Below are 27,299 nucleotides of genomic sequence, written 5' to 3'. Positions count from 1 at the left end.
TGCTTCATAGGTAAACCACTTACAAGTTTTAATACTGGGGAGTATTGATCATTCAGCGCAGGCAGCGACCTCGTGCTTTATTCCTTTGGCTGGATCAGACTTTTGGTAGTGAGGGGTGGGGGCTGGGAAAGAGGAAGTGCTTATAATGGAAACACAGTGATCTGCCAAAGCGAGCTTGCATTTCCACTGCGGTGAGAGAAAAATACTCTTCGGGGTGGAAAAGCTTAGACGCGTCTCGGATGGAAGATAAAATGAACGATGTTGATGTGAGGCAGCCATAATGGTGGTTCTTGTGTTTACATTGCGCCTGTGGAATTGGTGTGGCTTCAAATTCTGAGTAATATCTCTTTGTAATTACAGTATTTATGTGTTGAGGGACGCCACAGCGGTGAGAAACCCGTGTGTACTGTTGGTATCCAGTGAGCTTTTTTGTTATGAATTGTATAATTTGCACTCAGGCAAATGCTTATCTTGTGGAAAATTGGGAATTCTCTGGCTGTTTCCATGTTTGCTTCCACAGTGAGATGCACCAGTATACATGTTGTGTGCTAGCATGAATTAACTTGAGACAAATGTGCACATTAGCACTCAATAAGTCATCAAAACTCACCTTCATGCATTCCCACATAGTATCAGCATTTGAGACCAAATATGAGGTGAAAGAAAAATGGTAAAAATACAGTAGTAGTCTATCTGTGCGGCATGAGATAAAGTTAGCACACGCACAATGGACATGTGTTCAAGTGAGAAGGATGTAACAGAGAGAATTCGGCCACTTTTCAAAATAAAACATCCAAAAAATAATAGAAATTATTTTTTCTTTCTGTGCGGCGTGGTACCAAATGACTCACGGGCCGGTACCGGGCCGCCACCCGGCGGTTGGGGATCCCTGATGTACACAACTACTGAGAAATTATGTGTAATTGTATTTATTGCCATATTGAATTGATTTGTGAATTACTGAATGGTATCAACTGCTGATTACCTGTAAACTATTCTCATTATTCTGACACGGTCAGGATCGGCCTGCGGGCCGTGGTTTGGACACCCCTGTATTAGGGCATCACGAGTAAGTCCGTACTAGTAAATAATGTTCTTGGTTGTTGTCTTTGTGGAAAATGCTTCCTCTTCAGTTGTCTTTTTTATCATTTTCCTTCCTATTGTGCTGAAATGTGATAAATGGATTAATGACCATGTTAGGCCAGCTTGAGAACCAACACAGTCAGTCTGCCAGGGTTGCAGGCTCGCCTTCTTCAGGAACGCTGCTGCAGTAGCTACACGTCTCATGTTAGGCTGAACACTGTTTGAAATGCTAATCATCTGCGGATGCCAGTTTGTTTATGTTTAAGAACGATGCCCCCTGGAGAGATTACTTTTTTATGTTGCCTGTGCGTACGGTGAGAAAGAGAAGGCAAACCACAATTAAGTGTTCAGTGTTAAAAAAATAAATAAAAGTGCTCGCGTGTGTCACATCTCCACGTGTGCTCTGTTTTTTTGGAATCAGCGTGTGGCTGAAAACACAGTGAGAATCACAAGCCACTGCCTCCTTCTTGGGCTTTTTGTGCTGTTATTTTACTTTAGATGACATATTCCCTTGCATCTCCTCGCAGCGCCTGCCTGCAGAATAATGAGGGTGTGTGCTGCATTAACTTATGTAATGGCAAGCGAGGGGAGTGGAGGGGTGCAGAGGGATGTGGGTGGTGGTGGTGGTGGGGGGTTAGTGAGCTAGGGTTGGGGGGTGAGTTACAGAAGGAGGAGGGGGATAGGAGGAGTGTGATGAGCTCATGTTGCTGCACTGCAGCTCATATGTACACGCTGCCCCTTGTGGTCTTTTTGCCAAACTGCACTATTTTGCACACACTGTTAATGAATAATTTACTCTCAGCTGAGCTTTTTTCCGACTTCTCTCTCTCTCGCTGTATATGGCTGTGTGTGTCAGACAGCACATTTACTCTTTGAAACGGAAAGGTGCCTTCTGTGGGACCTTCCATCATGTTGTTGAATACATTGATTGTTATGTCATGCAAGTGTCATAATAACCCGCATCGTCTGGAGCACCGCTGTGATGGGAAGCGCTACGTGTGATTACACGGATGTTGTTGACATTGTAAAAACTATTGGTGCTGCATGGGTCTGTGATTTTGTGAAAATGGCGCATGTCGCTGCATGAAATCAGCACATGTTGAAGGAGGCTGGGAGTGTGCCTGGTAAACAGTCATTAAACTGAAATGTTTATCCTGATTGTGCTAATTGCTGCGCGAGCGTGTGTGTGTGTATGTGTGTGTGTGTGCGTGCGTGTGTTTGCCTGCAGCCACACTTCTACATCTTCTTATGCTTGGATTTTTTGGGGCTCTTTTTGACCAGCCTCAGCTGTTGCCTTGACAACTGGCCTCTGAGGTCTGTGCACGTGCATGCAATTGTGATAAATCCTGCTTTCAATATGTGCTCTGTCCTCCGTGGAGACACACCTATTGTGCGCATCGCTCAGCTGTCCCCTCCGCCTGGAACCTCTTTTTGTTTTTGGTAGTGATATCATTCACCAAGGCTCATCGATGCAATGACTATTCATTGATTTTTCTTTAGGCCCACAATTAATGACAACCGAGGATGACTCAGTAGTTGACAGGAGTTGAAGTATTGATTTCTACAAGGCAGTGTTTACACCCTACACGAGGTGTCAAGGATCTTTACACACGCCCTGTCCGAATAAGAGACAGTTAAAGCTGACATTGGTGGCTGTGACAAAAGAGAGAGAGGCTCATTTAGACTCAAATAGTTTACAGGAGCTCCTAGAGAAGATGGTAATGTTGCTCTCATCCTTTCTCCGCTGCTGAAATAAAACTAACCTCTGTAATACTGCTCTGCTTTACATGTACTAGTACATGTTTCCCTTACCCATTCTTGATGTAGAACAACCTTTTGATCAGTCTTGTAGCCTCCATCCTTCTCTGAAATGCATGGCCAGTACAGCAGCACCATCTGTTGGCAGAGACAGGACTGGAAAACACAAAAAAAAACACTGAGTCTGCCCCCTTGGCTGAAGTCCGATGTTTAAAGTCCCTCGCGCAGCGGGAAGAATTCTGCCTTTCCAGTAAAAGAGGTTTGAAAGTTAGTCGTCAAACTTGTCTTAACTGCTAATGGCCACCCGCTCGATCAATTTCAAGGGCTCCACTGTGAGGAAGTCAAGGGCGGAGAGCTGAGAAATTAAACAGTCAAACAAATGATCAAGACTGTGAGCGAAGACAAATGGAGGCAGATGGGGGACTTTCGCCTCACCCGAATGCTCAGAGGCATCTGGAGTCTTCTCAGAGACACTTCAGAGCAGAGGCAGGCAATTATTTGCACTTGCGGGCCACATTGGGTTAAAAAAAAAAATTGCCATGTACATATACGGTTGTCCCTCGCCACATTGCGGTTTGAATTTCGTAGCTTCACTCTATCACTGTTTTTCAAAAATAGAGCATGCTGTTGCTGCATGCTTGAATACGGCCTATTAGTTTTTAAAAATCTTTAAGCAAATTTGATGTACTTTTTGCCTAAATTAAGAATTTTCAAGCATAAAAATGGCTAAATGAACTAAAATACAAGGCATTCTGAAGACGCATTCAAAGAAGGTTGTGATGAGATGCAGTGTTCTCCACTGGTCACTAAGTGTCAGTAATGTTACTTTAATGTTACGTGAAACATACGGTACGAGCACTAGACTTGATCGCCGGAACAGCAGGCTTATTTTGCGTATTTTTGCTTCAAGTATCTCACAACAGTCGCTATAATAATAATAATAATAATAATAATCATAATCATAATCATAATCATAAAAACACTGGCGACTGTTGTGGTCGTAACCCATGCCAAGCTAAACCTCAACCCCTGACATCACTTCCTGTCCTCCACACATTCAGAATACACACATGGCAACACACACAAGCACAAGTTTTATTAATGTGTTGAATGGCTTATTTACTGTGATTATATCTACTGTATTGGGTGATGTGAGTGCAAAGGTGACTACAGTCATGGAAAAAATGATTAGACCGCTCTTGTTTCTTCACTTGATTGAGCCGTTTTAATGTCTGGTACAACAAAACGTACATTTATTTGGACAAATATAATGATGATAACAAATATAGCTCATTATAATTACCTGTTTTACTGTGCATATGACAATAAAACTCTTGAATCTTATTTTAAGAGCTGATATCTAGCAACTTCCATGGTTTTCTTGATAATAACCAAACTCACGTAAGTTCTTACATGAAAAAATTTCACTCTTTTTGTTGTCATTGTAATATTTGTCCAAACAAAAGTACCTTTAGTTGAATCAGGCATTAAAATGGACAACAAAGGAAGAAACAAGGGTGGTCTAATCATTTCTTCCATGACTGTATATGGGTGTTATTGCTTGTGTAGAGGCCTGTAATAATGTTAAAACTTCGAAAATATCCCATTTATAAATAAGGAATCCGACTTTGCATAAATTCACTTAACACGTTCGGGTCTGGAACCAATTAACCGCGATAAACGAGAGATTACTGTACATGCACACGCTCTTCACGCCTGTAATTCAAAGTCTGTCCATCTTCTTTTAGCTATACAAGTGTCATACAATCTGCAGTGCAAACATCTGGAGGTTGCTGAGCATTTGTGAATAGTTGTCGTTTTAACACAATGAAATTGAAGCCGCAATCCCCTAAGGTGCCGTTAAAAAAAAAAAAAGTATCTTAGAGGATAATATATACAAATGTTATGACACACCTCAAAAAATGTAACTGTGCAGGTTTTTAACTGAATAAGACGCCCAGAACATGTACATGAATAAAGGATGTGGGATTTGCAGTATGAACTAGAACTAGCGACACATATGGCGAAACATGAAACCCAAACGTCTGATAAATGACGTCGTCTTGCGTAGTTTGCCCTGGTCTGCTTTGGAGATTTAAGGTTCACTCGCTGATAGAACACCGTGATACCGGGTTATTTGTATTTGTGCTCTCTCACAGACAGCCTGTTCTTACATAATTCAGGGACCAGTTTGTTTATTTAATGTAATAGGAATCCGCACCATCAAACTTTGAGGGTGGCTAACCAGAGCCAGCTGGTCAGATCCGGTCAATATGTGGCTGCAGTATGAAATACCACAATCACATCCACATTATTTTATCAGTTTTCTGGTGCTTGGATGTTGTCCGACCACATCTAGTGTTGTTTTCCATCTGCCCGCCGAGAGCTCAGATTTCTGCCCCCTTGGCACCATGTGTCCTGAGGAGCGAGAAAAAAATAACACACATACTCACAATTGTTGACCTTGCAGGGCTGCTGCCGCTGCATGCGGGCTCTGTGTGGACGTGTCCCACACTCAGAGCACATAAATCAAGACAGCAGCTGAATACATGAGCAGGAAGCTTCAAAAGAATGGATGTGAAGCTCGGAGAGACACAGCCGAGCCCAGTGAAGAGTGAGGGAAGTGGGGGCAGCACTCTTTTCATTGACGTTTCGGAGAATGTGCTGATGAGTGCAGTGCAAACCAGTCAAACGCTGCTGGTTGTTGGTGGTGCATGGTGTAGCTCTCCTGTAAGCACGGTCACCTTTGTCTAGTCTGGTCTAGAACTGGTGGCAATTTGTCATCCCGGCCCAGATCAGGTTGCAGACATACGGTCCAACCAGGAGACAGCTGAGTGGAGGTAGGTGGAATCTCTCCTGTGTGTGTGTGTGTGTGTGTGTGTGTGTGTAGGTTTAAAAGCAGTTCACTATGTTGTCTGACCATACGGATGTCAACTTCATTTTGCTCTTCATGATGGAAGTCACTATTGATAGGTTTTTACTATTTTGCACCCAGTAATTTTAATTGTACACTAATAACCAATCATGGGCTGTTTACATTTACAGGACAAAACACACCCTCACGTACACGTACGGGCATGTATCATGTCCACTACTTTGCGTCCTGTTCAGTGATTGACAATAAGCAACAGAAATGTACAGACAAGGTGGTAGCCGGTGTAGTCCTATGCTGATGCATCAACGTTTCGTTTTTATGTCGGAATAAAAATCAATATATTAGCGCAGCATGTCATAATCATCATTTGTAGTAGACAACGAGTACAAGATGATTAGGCTGTTATACTATCATGTTGCTGGTGTATGCTCCAGCAATCAGTGTTACATATTCTCACCACAGTTTAACGTCCTTAGACGCCAACCACCTAATCTTAGCACGTCATGATGCTAACCTGCTTTCACGTTCTTCCATGCTAAAGTCTTCCAAGCAAGCCATTCTTGAATTATCACACTTTTGCACTTCAGGTTAAATAGAAGTTGCAATACAGCTCTCATCTTTGAAGCTATGCACATTTATGCACAGAGCTGCCTTTTAGCTTGGAGTTTCTGTTATTCCGGTGCCTGAACTGATCATCACTCCCAGCCTTCATTTCCCAAACCACATTCCTCTTGATTGTCCCGCTCCTGTGAGGCTTCCTGTTGATGTCTTTACAATAAAAACAAGATCACTACAGACCCATGATGACCGCAGATTTGTTTGTAGCAATTGTTGACCGAAATGTCGGTCCAACTGAACCTGCTCTCATTAGAAGCAGCAACAGAATGGAGTTCTCAGCAAGGCAGTAATTAGAGCCAATTAGATGCAAAGAGCGTGAGACTGACTGTATTGCATGCATGCATGAACTCTTCTTTGGCTTGTCTCGGCTCTGTGCAGTTTTATTTTCTCCTGCTGCAACACGCTGCTTATGTGGGGTACAACAATGTGCCTCTTAGAACATTAAGCACAGTGCATCAACTGATTTAAGTAACAGTGAATAGGTTCTGCTCTTTAATGCAAAAACAAAGCACTTACGAGCACGACGGCACACATTCTGCAAGGAAAAAGAGCTCATCCTGTCTGGGGGTTGTAAACGTGTTGCTGACTTGCCATGTTTCCTCCCAGCTGGCGGTTGCAACTTTTATAGTAGGAATACAACTCCAGTTAGACGCTTTCAAGTTAAGACCATCGACCTTATCCAGAGAGCTGCAAAAACATCCAAAAGTTGACATAACGACCCTTCAGTTGTCCTCAATGAATTGTTCTGACCAAGCCAACATGTTATGCACGTTATTTTATTGTCCGGGGGGGGGGGCACATTTTCACATGTGAAGATTGAACTGGTTCGACTGCACGCTCAGAGAAATAGCTTTCATTTTCTGAAAAGCCACTTTAAAAAAAAAATCATTCTTTTGGCAAGAACACAGGTGAATAAGTGTGAATAAGAGTGTTACCTTTTATCAAATTCTATGCAAGCAGGGAAAATTACACCTAAATGACTTTCACAGCCTGACCACACTGTTCCAGTCATACACTATGAGTTTGGGACCGGTTTTCACCGCAAGTGAAGTACAGTGGAACCTTGTTAGCATCATTAATCCGTTCCAGAAGGTCGGACTCAAACCGAAACATACTCTAACCGAATCAATTTGTCCCATAAGAAATAATGCTATTCCAGTTCATTTGTTCTGGAGTCACAATTCACAGCAAGCAATTCAAAATGCCTATAAATACATACAGTATAAATGATGAAATAAAGGGATAAGTGAATATTTAACATCACTTTTACCGTGATTGACAGATGGCCATGACGAGCGGCGAGGGAGGAGAAGAGAGATCCACACCTTCATGTTTTGCAATGAGTTGTTTCTCCAATTCAATAGTGTTTCTCACTTTCTTTAGCAAAATGTTGGCATTTGCAACTTTCTTTGGCTTTATTGCGGATTATTTTGCAGCTGTGATCAATAAGAAAAGCAGGGACTTGTGGCATAACGGTGTCAGCTAGCAAATAACTATAAAGTCAACCACTGATGACATCATCGACAGGCTGGGGGACATTGACGTCTGGTCATGGTTTCCATTTTGTTAGCATGATAATAGGCTGCTGACAGGGACGTTTTGTGATGAAATATTTGAACACAGCTGGACTCACACAGTGTATAAACAACACAACAAGACACGTGCCTAATTATACACTAACAGGAAAATGTACTTGAACACAGGCAAACTTTTGGCGGTGTTAAAGCATAGAAACCGTGTTTACGACCTTCTAAATACGTTTTTTTACACTACTAGAGCCCTCTCGACATAAACCAACACCCTATAGTCATCTTTACGCCACCAAGGAAGAAAGCTTTTGTGTCAGTCATGGTTGGCCACATGGGTGTGACAGACACTCCATACAACCTTTTGATTGACAGCTGGAATCCTTGGGATGGTTGATTACAATGACAGAATAAGGCCAATGTTAGTGCAATCTCCACAAAAGAGCCACCCTTGAGTTGTCTGCTTTGTAGGAGAGCAAGAAACCCCTTCCACATCCAAATCCGATCCATATTAAATCTTGGATAACCCAGTAATAAGACTTTACACTGGTAATATCTTGTTAACCTTTGTTCAAATGAAACTGAAACTGCAGTTGTGATACAATAAGCCGATTCCCTGGGGAACTATCCTGCTGGCTGAGAGGACGGGGCGCTCTTATAAGTAATTGAAGGGTGTACAAATCGATGGTGCATGCAGCAAAGACCTGGATTTTACTTTCGGTCAATAATATAGAAAGCTTTGTGGAGCAAACAAACTGCTGCACTACATTTGAAGCCCATTTCTCTTGAATGACAACAATTGGCCCGTTCCAGGCAAGGTGCGCGTGTACATCTATGATGTGGATGACTGATTGCCGAGCTTGCCCCAGGAGGACTTGAGCCATTATTTAGCGCTTGTGCTTGCTTGGAATGTCCAATCAGCTTCGGTTTCGTGTTAGACCTTAATTCTATGGATTGATAAGACAGAGCTTGTGTAGCTTTCTTGTGTTAATAAATGCTAATAACAATAACAGTTGTTTAGGTCTCGCTCAGCCTCACATCCTTCCTCTTTGCATATGTTGAAATAGACGATCTGCTGAATTGCACCGACCGGGTCTTGTGGAAATGTGGTATGAATGGAACTTGCTCACTCAGGATATATTGTTCCACTGGAATACGTGTCTGAATCCATTTCTCAGCAGTCAGCTCGTGACCTGCAAAAGGAAAAAAAAAAAGGAGTTCCTCCTCTTTGTTCCTGTGCAGTAAGGTGCATTGGGTTGAGTGCTTTATCTCTACATTTGCTCTTCAGGGAACAAAAAACAGAGGGAAGCAGTAGTTCAACCTGTAATATTTGGACTATAGGCTCAACAAAGGGAGAACGTGTTTAGGTTCTAGACACTTTCTTAGTGCTGCAGAGGTGTCCTTAAAGGAAAACTGCAGTTTTCCTTTAAGCAAGGCATCAAAACCCAGTTGCTCAAGGGTGTTACACAGTTGCAAAACCTCCTTAACCTACCATACCTTAAATATAGACAATGTCCCCTTGGGGAACAATAAAGGTGCAATAAGCAGATAAGCCTTCCAACCATAGGAGGAAATAAACAGGAAAGCTGAGAATCATAAATAATTTTCTCATTAATTCTACTTCCTTTGTGAAGGTGCCGTCAACTGTGGCTTTCAATGAATATTTAAATAGAGCTGATTACGTCTGCATTAGAGCAGGTGTAGTTACTCATCAATATTAAATTGATCCACAGTTTGTTTTTTGGCAACTTGGGAGTGACAGTTGGCAGTTTTTAATCGCAGACCAATTATTGTATCCCAACAGAGGTAACCTCAAGGATACATTTTGGGCTCGTAGTTGTGATCTACAATCACAGTAAGCTTTAAGCAGAGTACGATCTTCCGTATCGATGGCATCATCCATGGTATTATCTTCAGATGCAGCCGTAGCTGCCACCTTAAACATATTAAATTGCCAGTAATACTATTAATAGCTAGTAATTTTGAGCTTTTGACCACCCTTTTCATTTTATATTTGTGTTCAGCATGGGCCTAATCATCTTAAGATATAATTCCATTACTGTCATCTTAATGAGGTCCATTAGGAAGTAATTCATGACGTCCTTTTGATTTTTAGTGGAGGCAAAATTTCTTTATGATGTTGGGATCACACAGCAACAAGCCAAGAATGATGAATGTCATTTGTGGGTCCTGACCTGATGGTAAATCATCTGAATTATTGTCACTTCTCCCGAGTGGCTCCTTAACCTAAATGCTCAAGTTCTTCCTGACGAAAGACCGGCAGGATTTAATGCCTAGTTGTGAGAAAAACTGCCTTTATTTGCCTCGCCAGCACAAACAAAGACTTCTGCTGTGGATGGTCGAGCCACTCTTTTGGGCTCAATAGATGTAATGTTTCCCTTGTGGGCTTCAGGCGTCATGAAGGAGGCGATGGCTTTGCCAAGGAAAAAAGCAGGAGTGAAGGAAAGCTCGTATATGTGGAAAGCTATCTATATTATGGCTGTGCCTCTGTGTGATGACAAATTCTTCATCGGAGGACTTCCAATTTATAAACGGCCATGTCAATATGTGCAAGACATGCATACATGCTGCCGTCAGCAACACTAAGTCATACTTGGCTGACAATTAAATCTTGTAAGGGATTTGCACAGAATGAGCAGCAGCAACACATCATCTACTATCGTCTACTATTTATCTGATCCCTGGTGCAGTAGGCAGTGAATGCAATTTGATTGGAACAGCAGTTATTCTCCTTGTAAGCCTTCCAGTCAATGTACCCAGCTCATTGATGTGACTTAACTCGTGGCTCTGAATTGATTGCAGTGCCAGGCGGACACACACTCACGCAAACAAAGGAGGAGATAATTCCTACAGGAACACAGTGTAGATATGTTTATTTTTTAATTGTCTGGGATTTTGCTGACGGACGGTGACTAGAAATCAGTTCAGCAGAGGAAACGTACCAGATTGGGTTGGTGCTAATCATTTTGGGAAATGTCTGATGGTTGATTGGCCATTTGGGGGAGCAGATGGTGCCTTTTTTTTTTTTTTTTTTTGTTGCTGTGACGTGTGTCATGGGTCTTTGAACAACTTTAAAGGGATGATGATATTTGAATGTTTCCTAGGTTGCGCATATTCATACCCATTAGTGCTGACTCATGCGTATGTATTCTTCCGCATGCAGGTTGCGCACAGTGAGTACACTGTATGTTTCCAGACTGGGTGCACACTGTCAGTCGGCAACACTTCACAAATAATGTTGACTTTTATAGAGCCAAATGCTTTGCAATTTGGGGGTGGATTTTTTTTTCCTTTTTATAAGGGAGGGCTTGTGCCTGAACTGGCGAATGCTTGTGTGCCAAATCAAAAACCCAAAGCCACGTCCATCCAGACTGACTTATTCCCTAGCCAAGTGTTGTACCTTAAAGCAGTGGTTCTCAACTGGTACGTCGGGACCCAAAAGTAGGTCGCAGGCCCTTTCTGATGGTGCGCCGACAGCTTATCAAATGTTGTCAGGGAATTGAATCGATGGCAACTGGATTGTTCAGGTTTAGAAGATGTTTCACCTCTCATCTGAGCAGGCTTCATCAGTTCAAGACTAGATAGGACAGCTGTAGTGTAGAGCTCCAGGCTACTGTAGAGCCCAAGATGTGATTCCATTACTATAAGCTTAATAAGGTCTGTTAGGAAATAATTCATACGCAAAGACTAGCTGTCACAGCCCCAGTCTGGCGCGCTAGACTAAAGCTGTCCTATCTAGTTTTTTAGCATGAACGGATGATGCCTTGTAGACTAGATAGGACCACTCTCTAGTCTAGAGTGCCAGACTAGAGTGGTCCTATCCAGTCCCTATACTAACAGGGTTATTTAAAATGTAGGTTTCCTTACACTGATACACTTGCTTACACCCTCTTATATATTTTGTGCCATTTGATATTTAATCTAACTTAGGTTTTTTTTACACATGCATTTATCATGCTGTTCCTGTTATTTTGTTTTTTTGTTATAATGTGCCCCAAAATGCACTTTGCACATATTATGCACAGTTATGTTATGTATAAATACCTCTGTTTTTGAGGGCAATTTTAGGAAAATAATATTTCTGTAAACAAAATTGCTTTTAATAAAGTGTGTCATGGCTTATGACAAGGGGATTCACAAGGCACTCAATTCACAAGATGAGGCGATACACGAGATTGGGTCTACGAGAACGAGCCGAGAGAAACTTTTAACATTACTTTTAGGAAAATGACAATGAAAAAATATGACAATATATTGCAATCTACTAATGTAATTTCTACTACGTTACACTCTTCTGCACTCTGTGTGTATGCTACCGGCCCCGCCTCCACCCACCAAGACAAAGAGACTGCATCACTAGCAAAAGGGCTCCTACTCTGTTTATGCTGTTGTTCTGTGGAACAAACTCACCAAAGTGCTGAAACCAAAGCACAGAGTGATTCCTCTTCCTGCCTGTTTGGAGGTGAGAGACGAGGAAAACAGACGCACGTGCACATGCCAATTTATTAAGGCCGACAAAATGATCAAGTTCATTTTCATTTATTGTGTGATTAATTCATGAATTTATTATCATCCCAAGCCGAGGGCCTACAATACAATTTTTTTTTTTTCTGAATGAGAAATCTTGTCACGTTTTAACCTTGTGAGATCTTGTGACACCCCGACTTATGACCATGGGAAAATGTGGGTCCCAGCTTGAGAGCAGTTGAGAATGGCTGCTGTTGGAAATAAAAGAAGGGATTGCCCTTATTGTCCTGTAACACACTAGTTTGACTCATGTCGAGACATGGTATTTTTTTACTGAATATAAACAAATCCACCATGTTTGTAAAAGTTTTGGAAAAATAGCCAACCGCGATATGTCTACGATCTGCACTCTCTGCTCAATCGACTGATTCAAAGCTCAACTTAATCAGCTGATGACTCCCCCACCCACCCACCACCACATCAGTGTGATCAGGTGATTGCCGCTTAGTCATCTCCATTGGCAAATATCACTGAGGGCGTTTCATTTAAATTGCTGCCCACTTCCTGCTTCGCAAATACACCAGCTTCAAACAATGTCCTTTGTGCTGTCATTGTTTCCTGCCCTTTTTGCTAGTGCTGCACTCCTACGCTTGCATAAGGATTTCCGTATGGATTGATGGAAGGGGAGGAAGCTCCAAGAATAGCCAAACTGCCAAATAAATTATCTGACTGAATCATGTTTACACATGGTTTTGGTCAACAGAGTGGAACAGGTGTGATTCTGCCCCTGCCTCAAATAGAGTATTGCACCCACCCCCATACATATCCCATCTCCCCTCCAGAAAAAGCTGGTCATTTCACATGATGGCCTCTCTGAATAACCCAGCCACCCTCCCAGCCTGCCACTATTATAAATACACCTGACCAAATGACATGCACATATTTTCTCTTCCTGGTTCCAATGCTTGTAGTTTGACTTTCTGGCCAGAAAGTGGCACTGTCCCCCCTGGAGGCCAGTTGTATGGCTGTTTCACGTCCCTGTGGGGCCTGTTTTGTCATTCTGGCTCCAGTGCCACGCTCCCGTAACCACTATGGTTATTTATACCCGCTGCGGTCTTTATCACATTTACAGACAAGGCTGCAGTGACTGAAAGCCACAGAAGGTACTGCACTTGTTACTGTAGAAACGTTGCAGAGATGAGATGACATTAGCAGTTTATTCATGTGTATGCTTTGCCTTGTTAATCTCACTCATGGAGTGGACTACATTGAGTCAACTCACATGGGTCTATTTTTAGATCAGGCAGTTGTGCTCTAGTGTGTTCCTGTGTTTAGGCGGGGCTTTGGGTAATAAGCTTCTGAGTACTTTGCTTGCTGGCCAGCGAGGAAACTGAGGGGAAATTTTCTGCAAAAGGACAGACGGTGCCGATTCCTAATGACAGTAACGGTACACCATACATAACCTCCAGATGTCTTTTGTAGAGTGAGGCAGATAGCGTATGCATGCAATCAGGGGTACAGCTCTGCCACCGTTCTAAAGTTAAGTGAGTGAACTTCTCAAACATATGGTAAGGTTGTAATGTAAATCTCTGCATAATGACAAGAGGCAAACAATCTTTGAGCTGACCCCATCTGACTGGTCTATTTGTTTGGAATGCCAGAGGAAACCAGAGCAAACCCACTCAATCTCTGAGAGAGAACGTGCACTAAATTCCATACCGGAAAGACTGGTGAACACACGTGGATTCAGTTTTGGACCTAGCCAGGTGACGTTGTTGTTGGTCACTGTTGTTGGTTGAGCTGAGAAGATGCTTGTGTAAAGTGGAAAACCACATTGTGGTTTGGATGTCTATACTTAACAGATGTTTAATACTGCTTATTGAAAGCGAACAAAGAGCTTGAGAGCTGCGGTGTGTGTGTATTGTGCTACTTTTGGGATGTTTCTCAGCTCGGAGGATCTTAAAATAGTCCATACGTTGCACTAACGCATAGATTTGCAAGCGCCAATTACCTTCTGATGTAAGGCTTCTGTTGGCAAGCTCTGAAACCTCTCGCTGACTTTTTCTCTGAGACTTATTTTCAGTTTACTCAGTCCATGTTCTCATGTGGTGTGAACAGGAGAGAAGGCTCTCAGACATCACATGCTATCGATGAGCTTTGATCAGGCCCTTTGGATCCCACAGGCAGATCATCTCCACAAGCCTTGCTGTCAGGACGTGCTGAGCATAGGCGTGCTATCCTTTAATTACTCTCATTTCAGCTCTATTTTTAATGCATATCTGCTGCCAGATGCTGTTTATGCACAGATAGTCTTTGTTCTCAGGGATAAGAATGATCGTTTTCTCCCTCCTATACGGTCGTCTGTGCATGCTTTTGTATCAAGCTATGACATCAGGCATTCTAATTGTTTCCAGACCAGGCAAGGGCTGAGTTTTCCTATTTATTTTCCATTTCTGAGAGCAGGTCCCAGACTCTGAAGTAAAGGCAGATAATGTTAAACGGTGCATGATGTCATGTAGACAGTGGAAGAAGCGCCAAACTCTTGTGACAAAGTTTCCAGGAAGCTACGTGCTTCCGCTGTCATTTCCTGTTATCTTTTGCTGGACTGTTGGATTTAATTCTCTTTGCAATCTACAGTATGGGGAAGTCTTATTTTTTTTGTCTTTCTCCTGATACATTCTAGAGCTGCATCTGTTTGCTCATAGCTGACCTTCATGTGCCTCCTTGATTTGGTGCCAAGAGTACTGACTTACTTAAAGAAGAAAAAAGAAGGGAGGACTTTCCATCATATGGAATGGGGGGTTGGGGGGATGGAATGGGAACAGAAATGCAGAGCGACCATATGTATTGAGTTGAAGAAATGCTGTTTTATGAGCGAGGGCCTCTGCTTGGAATTCTCAGTGACATCATTCCAGAGCCAAGAAGCATGGAGGCAGAACCCAGTAGATGGAGTTGGCCTTTTCCAGACGGGATGACTAGACAGGATTGTAACACATGAGGAGGAGATGCAGAGGCACCCAGACACAGACAATTCCACTGGAGAAGTCGCGAACAATCTAATACATCAGCTTTCCCTTCTATTCATCTAGTTGGATCATTTCTACACAGCTCTCCAGGCAGAATTTTGCTAATACGACCCTTGTGTACCTCGCTGAAACATTTATAACAGGCGCAGAGCTTATAAATGTCAAAGTGAGGCTCTGATAGTTCTTCTTGTCTTCTTCCCAAATAAATAAACTTTGCTGGTTTTCTGATCCCAGTGGTCTTTTAGGATAACAACGCATGCACTGAGGCCGCTATCATCACGCACATGTTCGGAAGTCTGGCTGCTCCTCTTGATTAAATAACCGCTTGTATTACAGCGTCTTCAATGGATTTTCTTTTCTAATGGATAATGTTTTGTTTACTGCCACCTGGGAGTAAAGAGATTGAGAGTCGAGGAGTTGTGTGATAAGCGAGATCTGTTAGTTGACTCTTCCGGGCCTTAGCATTAGCAGCTGCAGACACCAGTGAGCAGGGCTGAGGTCCCAAACCATCAACATCATCACCATGATTCCTTTGACTAACCCGCTCAGTCTTTCCCTCTTGAAGTTGGTTACTAATTACACAAGCATAGGCTGGTGCCCCTATAAACTTCCAGTTTCCTGTGCCTTTTGTCATTAGACTGAAAATACTTTGACTCGGGGGCAGTTTGCCCCAGCCCTCCTCTCTCTCAGGGGTGATTAGTCTTCAGCCTTGTCTCCATGACAGAGTCCGTCAAGGGGTCAACCGTGAGCGTGAAGGTGGACAGAAATTCTTGGGATCCTTGCAGAGATGCATGGCGTGGTTTCCTTGCAGAGGAAAATCATCCGTGAAATTGGTAACAAATGAAAAAAGAAGAAAGTGCTACTCCACTGTTATTTATTTATTATTTTGGGGATGAAAGACACTGAAGCCACTCTAGTTCTTTTCATAGTTCTCGCCGCCATTCAGCCTTGAGAGGCTCTATTAATAGAGGTACGTGCTTCAATCTCTACCCACTAGGATCAGCTGACAGAACGTTTGTCACTTCATACTTTGTCTCTTTATTCATTTCCCGTTTACCTAGTTTTCTTAACTGCCCCTCCTTCAGCTTTTCTTTTTCCAGCTTTCCCATTCTTTGATAACGCTCCGGAAAATGGTGATTTTCTTACATCCTCTGCCTCGGGGTCATTTGCGTGTGTCCCTTCCCTTCAGGATGAGGGTTTTGCAAGAGGGTTAGTTTTTTCATCCTCGTCTTTCTCTTTCTACCCAGCTACACTTACACCCCCTTGTCCCCCATCCTCTACTCCGCCCTCTTCCATAGCGCTCAGGGTCTGGCAGAAACCTACACTCCCCGGCGTCGAAGCCTCCACCCCCCTCGCACTCCTCACTGCCCGGCGTGACGAGAACACAGAGGAAGAAAGAGCAAACCAAAAAAGTGCTCTGTCTGTCAGATATTACAGACTGCCACTTAACACTGACCATGTCCGCCTACCTTCCACTCTGATCAGTTTTTGCCTGGCCAAGGGATGGCTGTGTCTGCACGGAACGTGGAGCTACAACCAGCAAGAGCAGATGGCACTTTGGAGATGTGTTTGTCCATTAGAGCAAGCTTCTAGGCAGCAATCAGGACTGTTGAGGTGCTGATGTTTGGTGGTGTGCCTTGGTAGTGGCGGCCAGCATGTGGTGTTTGCAGTGTAACTCTGAGAAGACTCAGTCCCTGCTGGAGCTGGAGCTAAATGGCTGGTAAGAGAAATAGGACTCACATGGGAACATGTTTGTTTTTGCTCTAGTTGCTTGTCTGCGTGTGTATGTGTGTGTGAGTGTTATGCTGTCACTGGATGACGCTGACCTCATAAAGTTCTGTTTATTAAACAGCAGAGAGACGCCCTGTGTGTGTTTTTAAAAACAGCTCAAATCATGAGCTTAGTCCTCCATTATCCACACGAGAATCTGACTAGTGTGTGGCGTTTGCTAAAATAGATTGACCATTTCACTGGGAATGGCTTTTCTGAGTCACTGTATGTCATCGTGGTGTGTTTGGTCTTACTGTACTGACTCCATATGCAAGTTGTGGATTGTTCTCCCTGCTTGGCTGAAGGGCATTCCTGTGGCGTGTCGCGTCCCTCCCGCTTCCTGGACATGACTGTGTGCTTTTTTTTAAACAGCTAGATCCTCAAGGGCAGGTGCTGAGTGCACTTGGGAGGATGGTTTCATTATTCCACACTGGGAGATCACGACATCGGCTGTTGTTGTGTTTGTTGTTGAGTCTTGACAGGAGGCAGGAGGAGGAGGCCTGCCTTGATTCAGACAGAATGAGGTCTGGCGGTTAATAAGGGAGCAGTATTGATATGTGATGACTTTAAGGACAGCCCACTTTTCACACTCACACTTTCTCAACAGTGCCTTTTATTTCAAGATGGAACGCCACGGGCAAAATCTGAACCACAGCCAGTTCTTGGATTTCTCAAGTAAACAGTGATGTAATTATCACTCTGAATGAAAGTCTCTATTTTGGGCATTTTTAGTTTGTTTAGCTGTCTTCCAACAATTTGGGGAGGATTACATTAAAAACACAGATGTTGCCTAACCTTGGTGGAGGGATGTTGCAATGTTCAAGAAAGAACCAAGGGAATTTTTATGCCAATCATGAAGGGTTATGCCGTTACTGGTTTTTCTGTCGGTGGAGTTTGGTTGCTGACGTTTTGTATGACTTTTGCATTCTGAATCGTACGACCTCAGTGGCATCCGACTTTAGAGGTTCCATTGTAGATCGACCTTTACAACACACAAAAAAATGTTGAATGTGTTGGAGCCTCCAATCACAAAAACTACCTTAGCAATTTTGGGGGAAGATTGGTTTGAAAGATTGGTGTTCTGACACTGAAAGGTTACTTATGGTATTAGTAAAATGTCACATCTGGACCCCATTCAGAACCGTTTGATTTTAAACATCTGCTTATACACATATTTCAGACGAACACATCAAAAACATTAATTATTAAAGCCAGCCCAGTATATGTGCTTGACAGTTTTGTAGCTTTGCAACACATTAAGAATTCAAGAATTCAAAACCTTGCTGTTTAATGTTTGAGACTGACAGATTCCAGCACATTTGGAGATGCTTGATGGCAGTTTTTGATTTGTGGAGGCACCACGGCTCACAGTTTTTGCACTCCAGTCAACTTTGTTATAAACGCTCCCACAGAGCAGTTGTCAAGTTGTTGATCTTCGCAGCATCCCTGTTTGCATCCACATCAAATGGGCGACTTGCTCTTCCTTTATCGCCATTACTAAATACGCTGTTTGCGAAACTGTACCTTCTAGTCAGGTTAGCAGGTTGTGTGGTCCCCTAGCTCTCCACCTGAGGAATCCATTCCCCTTACGTGTGCTCGTGAGGGCCGCTGCATGCATCTTTATTTATGAGCTCTCTGCAGAGAAAGAACATCTGCTTTTGTTGTCTTTGGAAGGTACATGTCGTCTGCGCGTGTGGGTCCAGATATGTGATATTGAGGCGCTGCCAAATGTCATGGAAAAAAAGTTCTTGGGTGAGTAGACAGACTAGGGCAGGGGAGCCTGGATTACATTTGTACAGTATGTTATTTTCAAGTTATTACTCATACTTCTTCACCTCATCCAGCAGTGCATGATGCATACTGTACTTACTTTGCAACCATACCTCAAAACCGCCACTTCAAAGTCTTTTTCTGGACACATTCTCCTAATTTCATGAGCCAGATATTAAAATGCATGGCCAATTATTACACATTTCTGTAACATAAAAGCATGAAGTTCGCTGCAATTTCCTTGATCCTTGAAACTGGCAAAAGGCTGCTAGATTTCCTGTTTACAAAATGTCTTTCCGAGATGCAATTATCGCAGTAAATGAATGGTAATCATCCAGCCGACACATTGTGTCAGGCTGCATATTGAAGGCTATTTAGTAGCGAGTCAAGTGGGGGAGTTCAACTAATTCAAGCCTCTGCTACTTCATCTGAGAGGGAGCAGCTCATACTTCCTCTGTAGCTGCAGCCTGCTCTTCATTAACCTTCCTTTATTCCCAGACCTCCTGTAGATGTGACTCCTCTTTTCCGGGATGGAGGAATGTTTCTCCCTCAGGTCCAACTGAGGGAATTGGCTGAGGCCTGGGCAAGGGGTCTGAGCCTATTTGTTGAGAGGGGGGGGTAGAACTGCCCGCCCAGATCCCTCATTCCCGTGGCTGCAAATCACTGCCAGGCGAGCTGCTTATCCATACCGACATCGGAACTAACAGGAGATTGCGGTGGATAAAAAGCCAGTAGAGGGACACACACCACTGCTTGCTGATGTAGGGAGGTTGTTATCAGGGAAAGTGTGCAAGGAGACATTTCTCCCACATTTATTGCTCTAAAGTATTCCATTACTTTTCCGAAGCATATGGAGTCTCTGGAATACCGCCCTGCTCCTTCGCTGCTATTCCCCGCCCTCTTTTCTCCTCAACATCCATTTCAGTCAAGTACACACTCTTTGCATGCTGCATACGTTTCCATTTATTTCTCTCCGTTTTCCATCTCTATAAGCAAGTAGGCTATGACCCGCGAGCACAAAATGGAAGCAAAGATGGTATGTGCCACTTTCCCTGCAGAACAAAAACAAGCCAGTGGGACAAATGAGTTAAAGTTGTTTTAACTATTACACTTACTTATAATTTTCTGAATGAAACTCATATTATTATATTGTTAAGATGAACAGACAATGTTTATTTCAAGTATGTCATATATAGACGCGTTTTTTTTGTGGTTATTGCACATTTTTATTAAATGTACTTTTTGACCGTGTCATTTGTCATCGGTTGTAAGGCGTGTTTTGCAGTCTGCAAAACTTATATCCAACATCCCTTAAACAGTGTGTCATGCAACTGACAGAACAGATTTTTTCGGAGTCGCTATGCAGCCTCTGCACACATGCTGTTCATGGTTGCTATATCTAGGTCAGTAATCAATTCGTAATGAAGATATGATACCTGAAATCACCAGAAACTGCACTCTGGTGCTGTGCAGCACGCAAGGTGTGTGGATAGTAGCGCTGTATTTCATTATGACAAGTGGCTGGGGTGTTTGTTTTTTTTTTCCACCCCCAGTGGCGATTATGAAATAGGCTGTTGTGATGCACAGGGTTGTGTTGGTGCAGCTGTATTAAAGCTCTTGTTGTGTGCTAATGTGCACTCTCAACTTTACATGTACCTACTAGAGATTGATGTTAAACCCTGTTGGGGTCTTCTCCATCCCTGGCAGGAGAATTAATGCCGGTGCTACTTAACAACATGTAACCTCTGTTTCTATCCAAACAACAGCTCAGCTCTTGGAACCGGACTTAGTCATTCCTGCTGCTTGTTTGTGACACTCAGTTTCAGCCGCACACATGCTTTGTACATGAGCAATAGCTCTTTTAATGTTTGTTATGCTGTAAGGATTTAAGTTTGCTTGACATTTAAATTTCAGAACCTGTTTTTTTTGTTGTTGTTGTTTTTTGCATGCTGCTTTCCACATGAGGAAATGTTCAACCATACTTTCTTTTAAATTCGATATCAAATCCCAAATTCTATAACAGCCAAACTGCTTGAGTCCTGAGGATTCACTTTATTCTTCTTTCCTACCGAACACCCCAAAATGCCTCCTCGAAAAAATGAAGCGTCACAATCGCCCGGGGTTACTTTCTCTCCTGTCGTGTCACTGGGCGTCCATTGTTGTGTATGTGTTCCACAGTGTTGTTGTGTATGTGTGGCACACATACACAACAATGGACAGGTGACAGCGCGCAGTGATACGACGGGAGAGAAAGTAACGGCAAGCAATTGTGAGGTCCGTTTTTTTGGGGAGGCGTTTTTGTGATGCAAATGTATTACTCTTTTGAACACATATTGTTTTGAGAAGCCAAAATCTTGACTTAAGTGGCCCCACCAACTAACCAGAACTACATTCCTCATCACCGAAATCCGACCAGAACTCAGCTCACGGGATGAAGTGGGCGGTAAGTCACTGTTGATGCACGACACTGCTGATGGGGATGTCATACAACTTCATGTCAAAAAAATCCAAACTATCCCTTTAATGGAAGCGAGCGTTTTAAAATGCCTGCAGATGTTGTGCAAGTTTTCAGTAAAATAAAGACGAGAGGCATGTTTATTCTTGCTCCCAGCTCGTCTTAACCATCATCAAACACTCAATACACTTCCGGCCTTCAAAATAAGAGCGCCACATCCTGTCTAATTGTGCAAACAAAATAAGGGTGTCATAAAATGAATGTTACAGTACAATTGGAATTGCATTGGTGGCTACGTCTTCCTCAACCACAAGCACGGGCATTACAATCTTGATCTTCATCTTGTAGAAATGTTTGCAGTGGCTATTTCTCCGTTTTGTTATTGTTATTGTAGTTATTTCTCCGTTTTGTTGAAATATTGTGATTGATTGTGATTTTTATGTAAGTGCTGTTTTGGCTTAAAGAGACTGGAGAGTCGATTTTTTTTCATAGTTTTTTTTGTTGTTGTCTTTTTCGTTTGTTTAATTTAGAGTGTTTGTTTGATGAATTAATTGTATTTAAAAGCCCCAGACATTCCAATTGCAATGTTAAATACTCTTAAGAAATTCAAGTTTATTGCTTTTGATGCGGTTTACTCACAATATTATGCCATATATTATCATTACATTCATGAAATGAAAAAAATGGTCTCAAAATAGTGTCGACAATGATATCAGCAATAATGTGTCGGACAATTATCGTGGCCGAGTCACTGTTGACAGCGGGCTGCTGTTGCAGCATGTTGATGCCAGGCTGACTAATGAAGGAAGTGGACTGTGTTCACTGCAGGGGTGTGTCAAGTCACAGCTCAGGCATATTTGCTGCCAAACACCGTACCATGCAGCAGCAGAAATGCAAAGCACAGCGTGATTGAGCAGGTGGTTGCTGCATTCCTCTGAGCACCCGCTGAAGTCGTATTTGCTCTGTTACTCTATTCAGAATTGGACTTTGAGACGATCGCTTGAACAGTCTGACGTCGCTCTGGCAAACATCACGCAACTCCTAGGAGTCCCTGATTGGCCCTTTAGGTGGCATAAAGGGTTGTTTCCTGGAGGAACCTGTGTACTCTGGACCTGACTTGACTAAAAGAATGGTGGACAAGATATGGAGGAAGAGTTGGCAGTTCATAGAAAATAGAAGGTCCTTTCGCAATAAACAGTCACGTTGTAATTCAGCTGAATGTAAGAGTGAGTGAGTAACCACTTGTTTTTCTTCACTTTATCTCTTCTTATGTCTTCCAATGAGCTCACATCAGCCTGGATGTTCTGTTTGGGGCTATGCAAAAGTGACACTGGACTTATTTCTAAGTTTAAAAACCTGTGCAGCTGTTATTGAACTGAATATCACGTTGTAGAATCAGACTATCTGAGAAATTGCTCCCCTCGGTCTCTGTGTTTAAAATCCAAAACTTACTTTGTCGTTATTTGTGAACATATACAATCGGGAAGCTACATTCTCCCTTTTATGGCATATTTACATTTTTTTTTTTAAGTTATTGATTTATCCAAAAGATAAAAGTCTCTCAATCGTTTCGCTATCTGTTTGCAGTGTGGAAGGGGACGGTCGGTCCAATGAGAGCGGCCCTTCCCTGGATGCAGGAGCCAGCTATGGCCAGGGCCCGGTGACCCATGGATTGGCCATCAGCCCAGACCGTTTTGATAGCTCCCTCTACAGCCACGGGGTTCAACCTGGGCCTCAGAGACCCCGCCGGCCCAAGCTCCAGCACTCGCAGTCTATCCTCCGGAAGCAGGCGGAGGAAGAGGCCATCAAGCGCTCTCGTTCGCTCTCTGAAAGCTATGAGCTTTCTGCTGACCTCCAGGACAAACAGGTATAGACAGAAAGGACTTATTTGACAGCAACACCTACGAAACAATTTATGAGAGCATCTTTGGCACTGTTGTCTATCTTTTCTCTAGGTGGAGATGCTCGAGCGCAAGTATGGTGGACGATTCATAACTCGGCATGCGGCTCGCACGATCCAAACTGCCTTCCGCCAGTATCAGATGAACAAGAACTTTGAACGTCTCAGGAGCTCTATGTCTGAGAACCGCATGTCCAGACGAATTGTTCTCTCCAACATGAGGATGCAGCTGTCGTTTGAGGGCGCAGAGAAAGTACACAGCTCCTATTTTGAAGGGAGACAGGTGTCCATGACGGAGGACGGCGCCCCACTGTCCATGATGCAGTCTGAAGATATACAGGTCCATCAGCAGGCCAATATGGCATCTCATCCGCCTCCACAGGGTGATCTGACGGACGCTATCACGGAGCTAGAGGACGCCTTCTCCAGGCAGGTCAAATCTCTGGCAGAGTCGATAGATGATGCACTGAACTGCCGTAGCCTTCAAGGGGATGAAGGCCCGGACCCTGAGGTGGGCAGGGAGGTACCCTATCAGGTGAAATCTCACCGCAGGGCAGCCGGACACATTCATGATGACACAATGGCATCTTATAGTGATGTCACTCTGTTCATTGATGAGGACGACATGTCACCTCCCATTGCTCTGTCGAGGTCAGGGGATCAGCCCCCCGGTACGGAATCGGACCTGCGGTTGCGCTCAGTCAACTCCTCCCAGGACTACTGGCCTGTTGACTCTAAAGATGAGGGTCGTGACACAGATACGAGCTGCCGCAGCACTCCTTCCCTGGAGTGCCAAGAGCAGCGTCTTCGAATGGACCATCTTCCTTTGCTGACCATTGAACCTCCTAGCGACAGTTCTGCGGAGCTAAGCGATCGCTCCGACCGGGGCTCAGTCAAACGGCCGCCTGTGTACGAGCCGCACGGCCACATAGTAACATCATCCCAAGCAAGTCCCAAACATATTTCCCATGGACCCCCGCCACGAGTGGCGTCCCGTGACGAGGATGCCCCTCTTCGTCACCGCCACCGTCAGCTGGAAAGCCACCTAGCTATCAACGGCTCAGCAAACCGGCAGAGCAAGTCGGAGTCTGACTTTTCGGACGGGGACAACGACAGCATCAACAGCACGTCCAACTCCAACGACACCATCAACTGCAGCTCGGAGTCCTCGTCGAGGGACAGCCTGCGAGAGCAGACGCTCAGCAAGCAGACCTACCACAAAGAGACACGCAACAGCTGGGATTCGCCCATTTTCAGCAATGATGTGATTCGCAAGAGACACTACCGCATTGGCCTAAATCTCTTTAACAAGTAAGAAATAAGAACATGTAAGACCAGTGTTAGGGTCACTTAATCCAACCAGGGGGGAGGCCTTGATATATCATTTACTGTGTTTAGGAATCAATCAAATAAATTGGGAAATTGGATCTAGAGTAGCACAATACTTTCAGACTACCTACTGTAGTTTTGATGTCTTTATTTTTTGTGGCATTCGTCAGGAAACCAGAGAAGGGCATCCAGTACTTGACCGAGCGAGGATTCATCCCCGACACACCTGTTGGTGTAGCTCACTTCTTGCTTCAGAGGAAGGGCCTCAGCCGGCAAATGATCGGAGAGTTCCTTGGAAACCGACAGAAACAGTTCAACAGAGATGTCTTGGAGTGAGTAGGCACTGTGTGAGCATGTGGGGCGTCTACACAGTGTAATTCTTATGTCCAGTTATGGAGGGGGGGGGAGGGATTCACCTTGACATAACGGTTTACACTCACATTCACACCAACAGAGGATTTCGAGTTGTAATTTCAAATACATTTGGGATTGTGATATTCAGCTACAGTAACCAAAGAAGACCCATGCAAGCACAGGGAGAACATGCAAACTCCATACGGAAAGACTGGACTTGACACTGATTTGAACTCAGAATCACTGCAATGTAATAAGTGGGACAAAAGTCAGTCAAGCCAACCATGTGACTTGAGTAACTCATTGATAAAGTCACGCCAGCCTAATGATGTGACCCAGGATATCTTTTAGTTGCACTCTTGCAAACATTACATTACATTAAGATGGTTGTTTTTTTTATTGGTTCTGAGCCAGTAAACGTGGCGCATCCTGTTTTGTGATTGTGTAATGAACATCAACCATGAGTTGTATTATACTGTATGTATCACTCGCTACCTCTCTCTGCCTGTGTGTGGGCTCTGTATAGCTGTGTGGTAGACGAAATGGACTTCCAGAGCATGGAGCTGGACGAGGCCCTCAGGAAATTTCAGAACCACATCCGTGTGCAGGGAGAGGCCCAGAAGGTGGAGCGACTCATTGAAGCTTTCAGGTACACTCACGATGTTCTGCTCATTACGATCAATGATACCCAGTAGCTGAGCTTTATGAGGACATTAAAGCCCACAGATCCTCAGATTGTTGGTGTTCATATCGCTGTGATAATTGCTTATTGACCCATTGCCACTGGTGTTCCTCCTGCAGACGAGTATTGGCATGAAAAAGGAACCATTTGCATCATGCACTTCCTATTTCCTTTCAGCAATGTTGAGCACATTTCCTCACTATTCACATCATTTGCTCATGCATTATGTAATCAAGGCTCTTATACCGTGTCATGTATCCTGTCTCCAGCCAGCGCTACTGCATATGCAACCCCACAGTGGTGCGGCAGTTCAGGAACCCTGACACTATCTTCATCCTGGCCTTCGCCATCATCCTCCTCAACACAGATATGTACAGCCCCAACGTCAAACCTGAGAGGAAGATGAAGCTGGAGGATTTCATCAAGAACTTACGGGGTTAGTAATGCATATTAGAAAACCTGCAACATGCAATGTATGCCCCTAGTATACGTTCGATTGACTTGTGTACAAAGAGTATTGCACATAGTATTATATACACAGTGGTATTCGCAAGATTATTAGAGACTACATCTACTCAACCAGTTTTAATAAAATAAATTAAAAAACGGAATAAAAGTTCAAACCTGTACATGTGCATGTTCCTGTTAAGCACAGTTGTTCCTCGTCACTTTGCATTTTGAATTTTGCTGCTTCACTCTATCACTGTTTTTCTGAAATATATTAGACGTCCCTTGTTTATCGCAGGTAATTGGTTCCACATGGGACTGCGATGTGTGAATTTCTGTGAAGTAGGGTTCGATATTAATAAATGGAACTTTTTTGTAGTTAGAGCATAGAAAACCTGTTTATGACTTTCTAGGTACGATTTTTACCATCGTTAGAGCCCTGTAGATATGAAATAACACCCCTATAATCACCTTTACACTCCTATTATTCTTTGTTTACACCACATTGTTCAGGCTATGGGATCACTGCAGGGGCATAAGAGATATAGCAAGCTACCAAGCTAACTAGTTGACCTCCAATTTGTTTATTCTAAACTTAAGAAAGGGTTTCAAACAGTGGGGAATGACAAAGTCAAAAGCCAAAAGCTTACTAGTAACTTTTTTTCCACTATGTCATGTTGGACATGCCATGCCTGACTCCATGTAACCATGGCATGTTAAGGTCATTATTGTAACATTACTGACGCCAAGTGACCAGAATACTACATATGATGTGTCTTTCAATATTTCTTGACTAATAATAGGCCATGGTCAACCATGAAACAGTGCTCATTTATTAATTAATAAAAAATGTTTAACCTTGATATCGTGAGAGAGCTACAGTATGTTCGAACTGTGATGTAACGAGGGACGACGGTCATTAATAAATCGTGCTGTTTCGTTTTTGAATACGACCTATGAAGCAAATTTGACATAGTTATTTTTGGCTGAAATTGATGGCCACTGGGGGTCAGTGATGTTACCCAAATGTTCGGTGAGACACACAAGCACCAGACTTGATCGTTGGAACAACAGGCTTATATTGAAGGTATGAATTATCTCACAGCAGGCACAATAATCCCCAATATAAACACGGGCTACTGTTGCGGCCCGTAACCCACGCCAGGCTGAAACTCAACCCTGAACCCCAAACATCACTTCCTGTCTAGCCGTCTTATT

General features: G+C 43.4%; 1 protein-coding gene across 8 annotated transcripts in view; it reads left to right on the top strand.

Annotated features, from left to right (window-relative positions):
- The window catches only part of LOC129188935 (IQ motif and SEC7 domain-containing protein 1-like), a 128,529-nt gene that overhangs the window by 87,143 nt on the left and 14,087 nt on the right, over window positions 1-27,299 (top strand). For 6 of the 8 annotated variants that reach the window (XM_054790093.1, XM_054790085.1, XM_054790112.1 and 3 more), the window contains 5 exons: window positions 22,957-23,236; window positions 23,325-24,580; window positions 24,769-24,930; window positions 25,479-25,601; window positions 25,904-26,070. In XM_054790093.1, the coding sequence (XP_054646068.1) occupies window positions 22,957-23,236; window positions 23,325-24,580; window positions 24,769-24,930; window positions 25,479-25,601; window positions 25,904-26,070 (1,988 nt within the window). Of the gene's footprint in view, window positions 1-16,438; window positions 17,095-22,413; window positions 22,600-22,956; window positions 23,237-23,324; window positions 24,581-24,768; window positions 24,931-25,478; window positions 25,602-25,903; window positions 26,071-27,299 lie in introns of those variants that run through there. The other 2 variants (XM_054790135.1, XM_054790121.1) reach the window with 2 other exon arrangements.

Source organism: Dunckerocampus dactyliophorus, chromosome 1 (assembly GCF_027744805.1).
Source record: "Dunckerocampus dactyliophorus isolate RoL2022-P2 chromosome 1, RoL_Ddac_1.1, whole genome shotgun sequence".
Taxonomy (NCBI): Eukaryota; Metazoa; Chordata; class Actinopteri; order Syngnathiformes; family Syngnathidae; genus Dunckerocampus; species Dunckerocampus dactyliophorus.
This window is presented reverse-complemented; position numbering and strand designations above follow the sequence as displayed.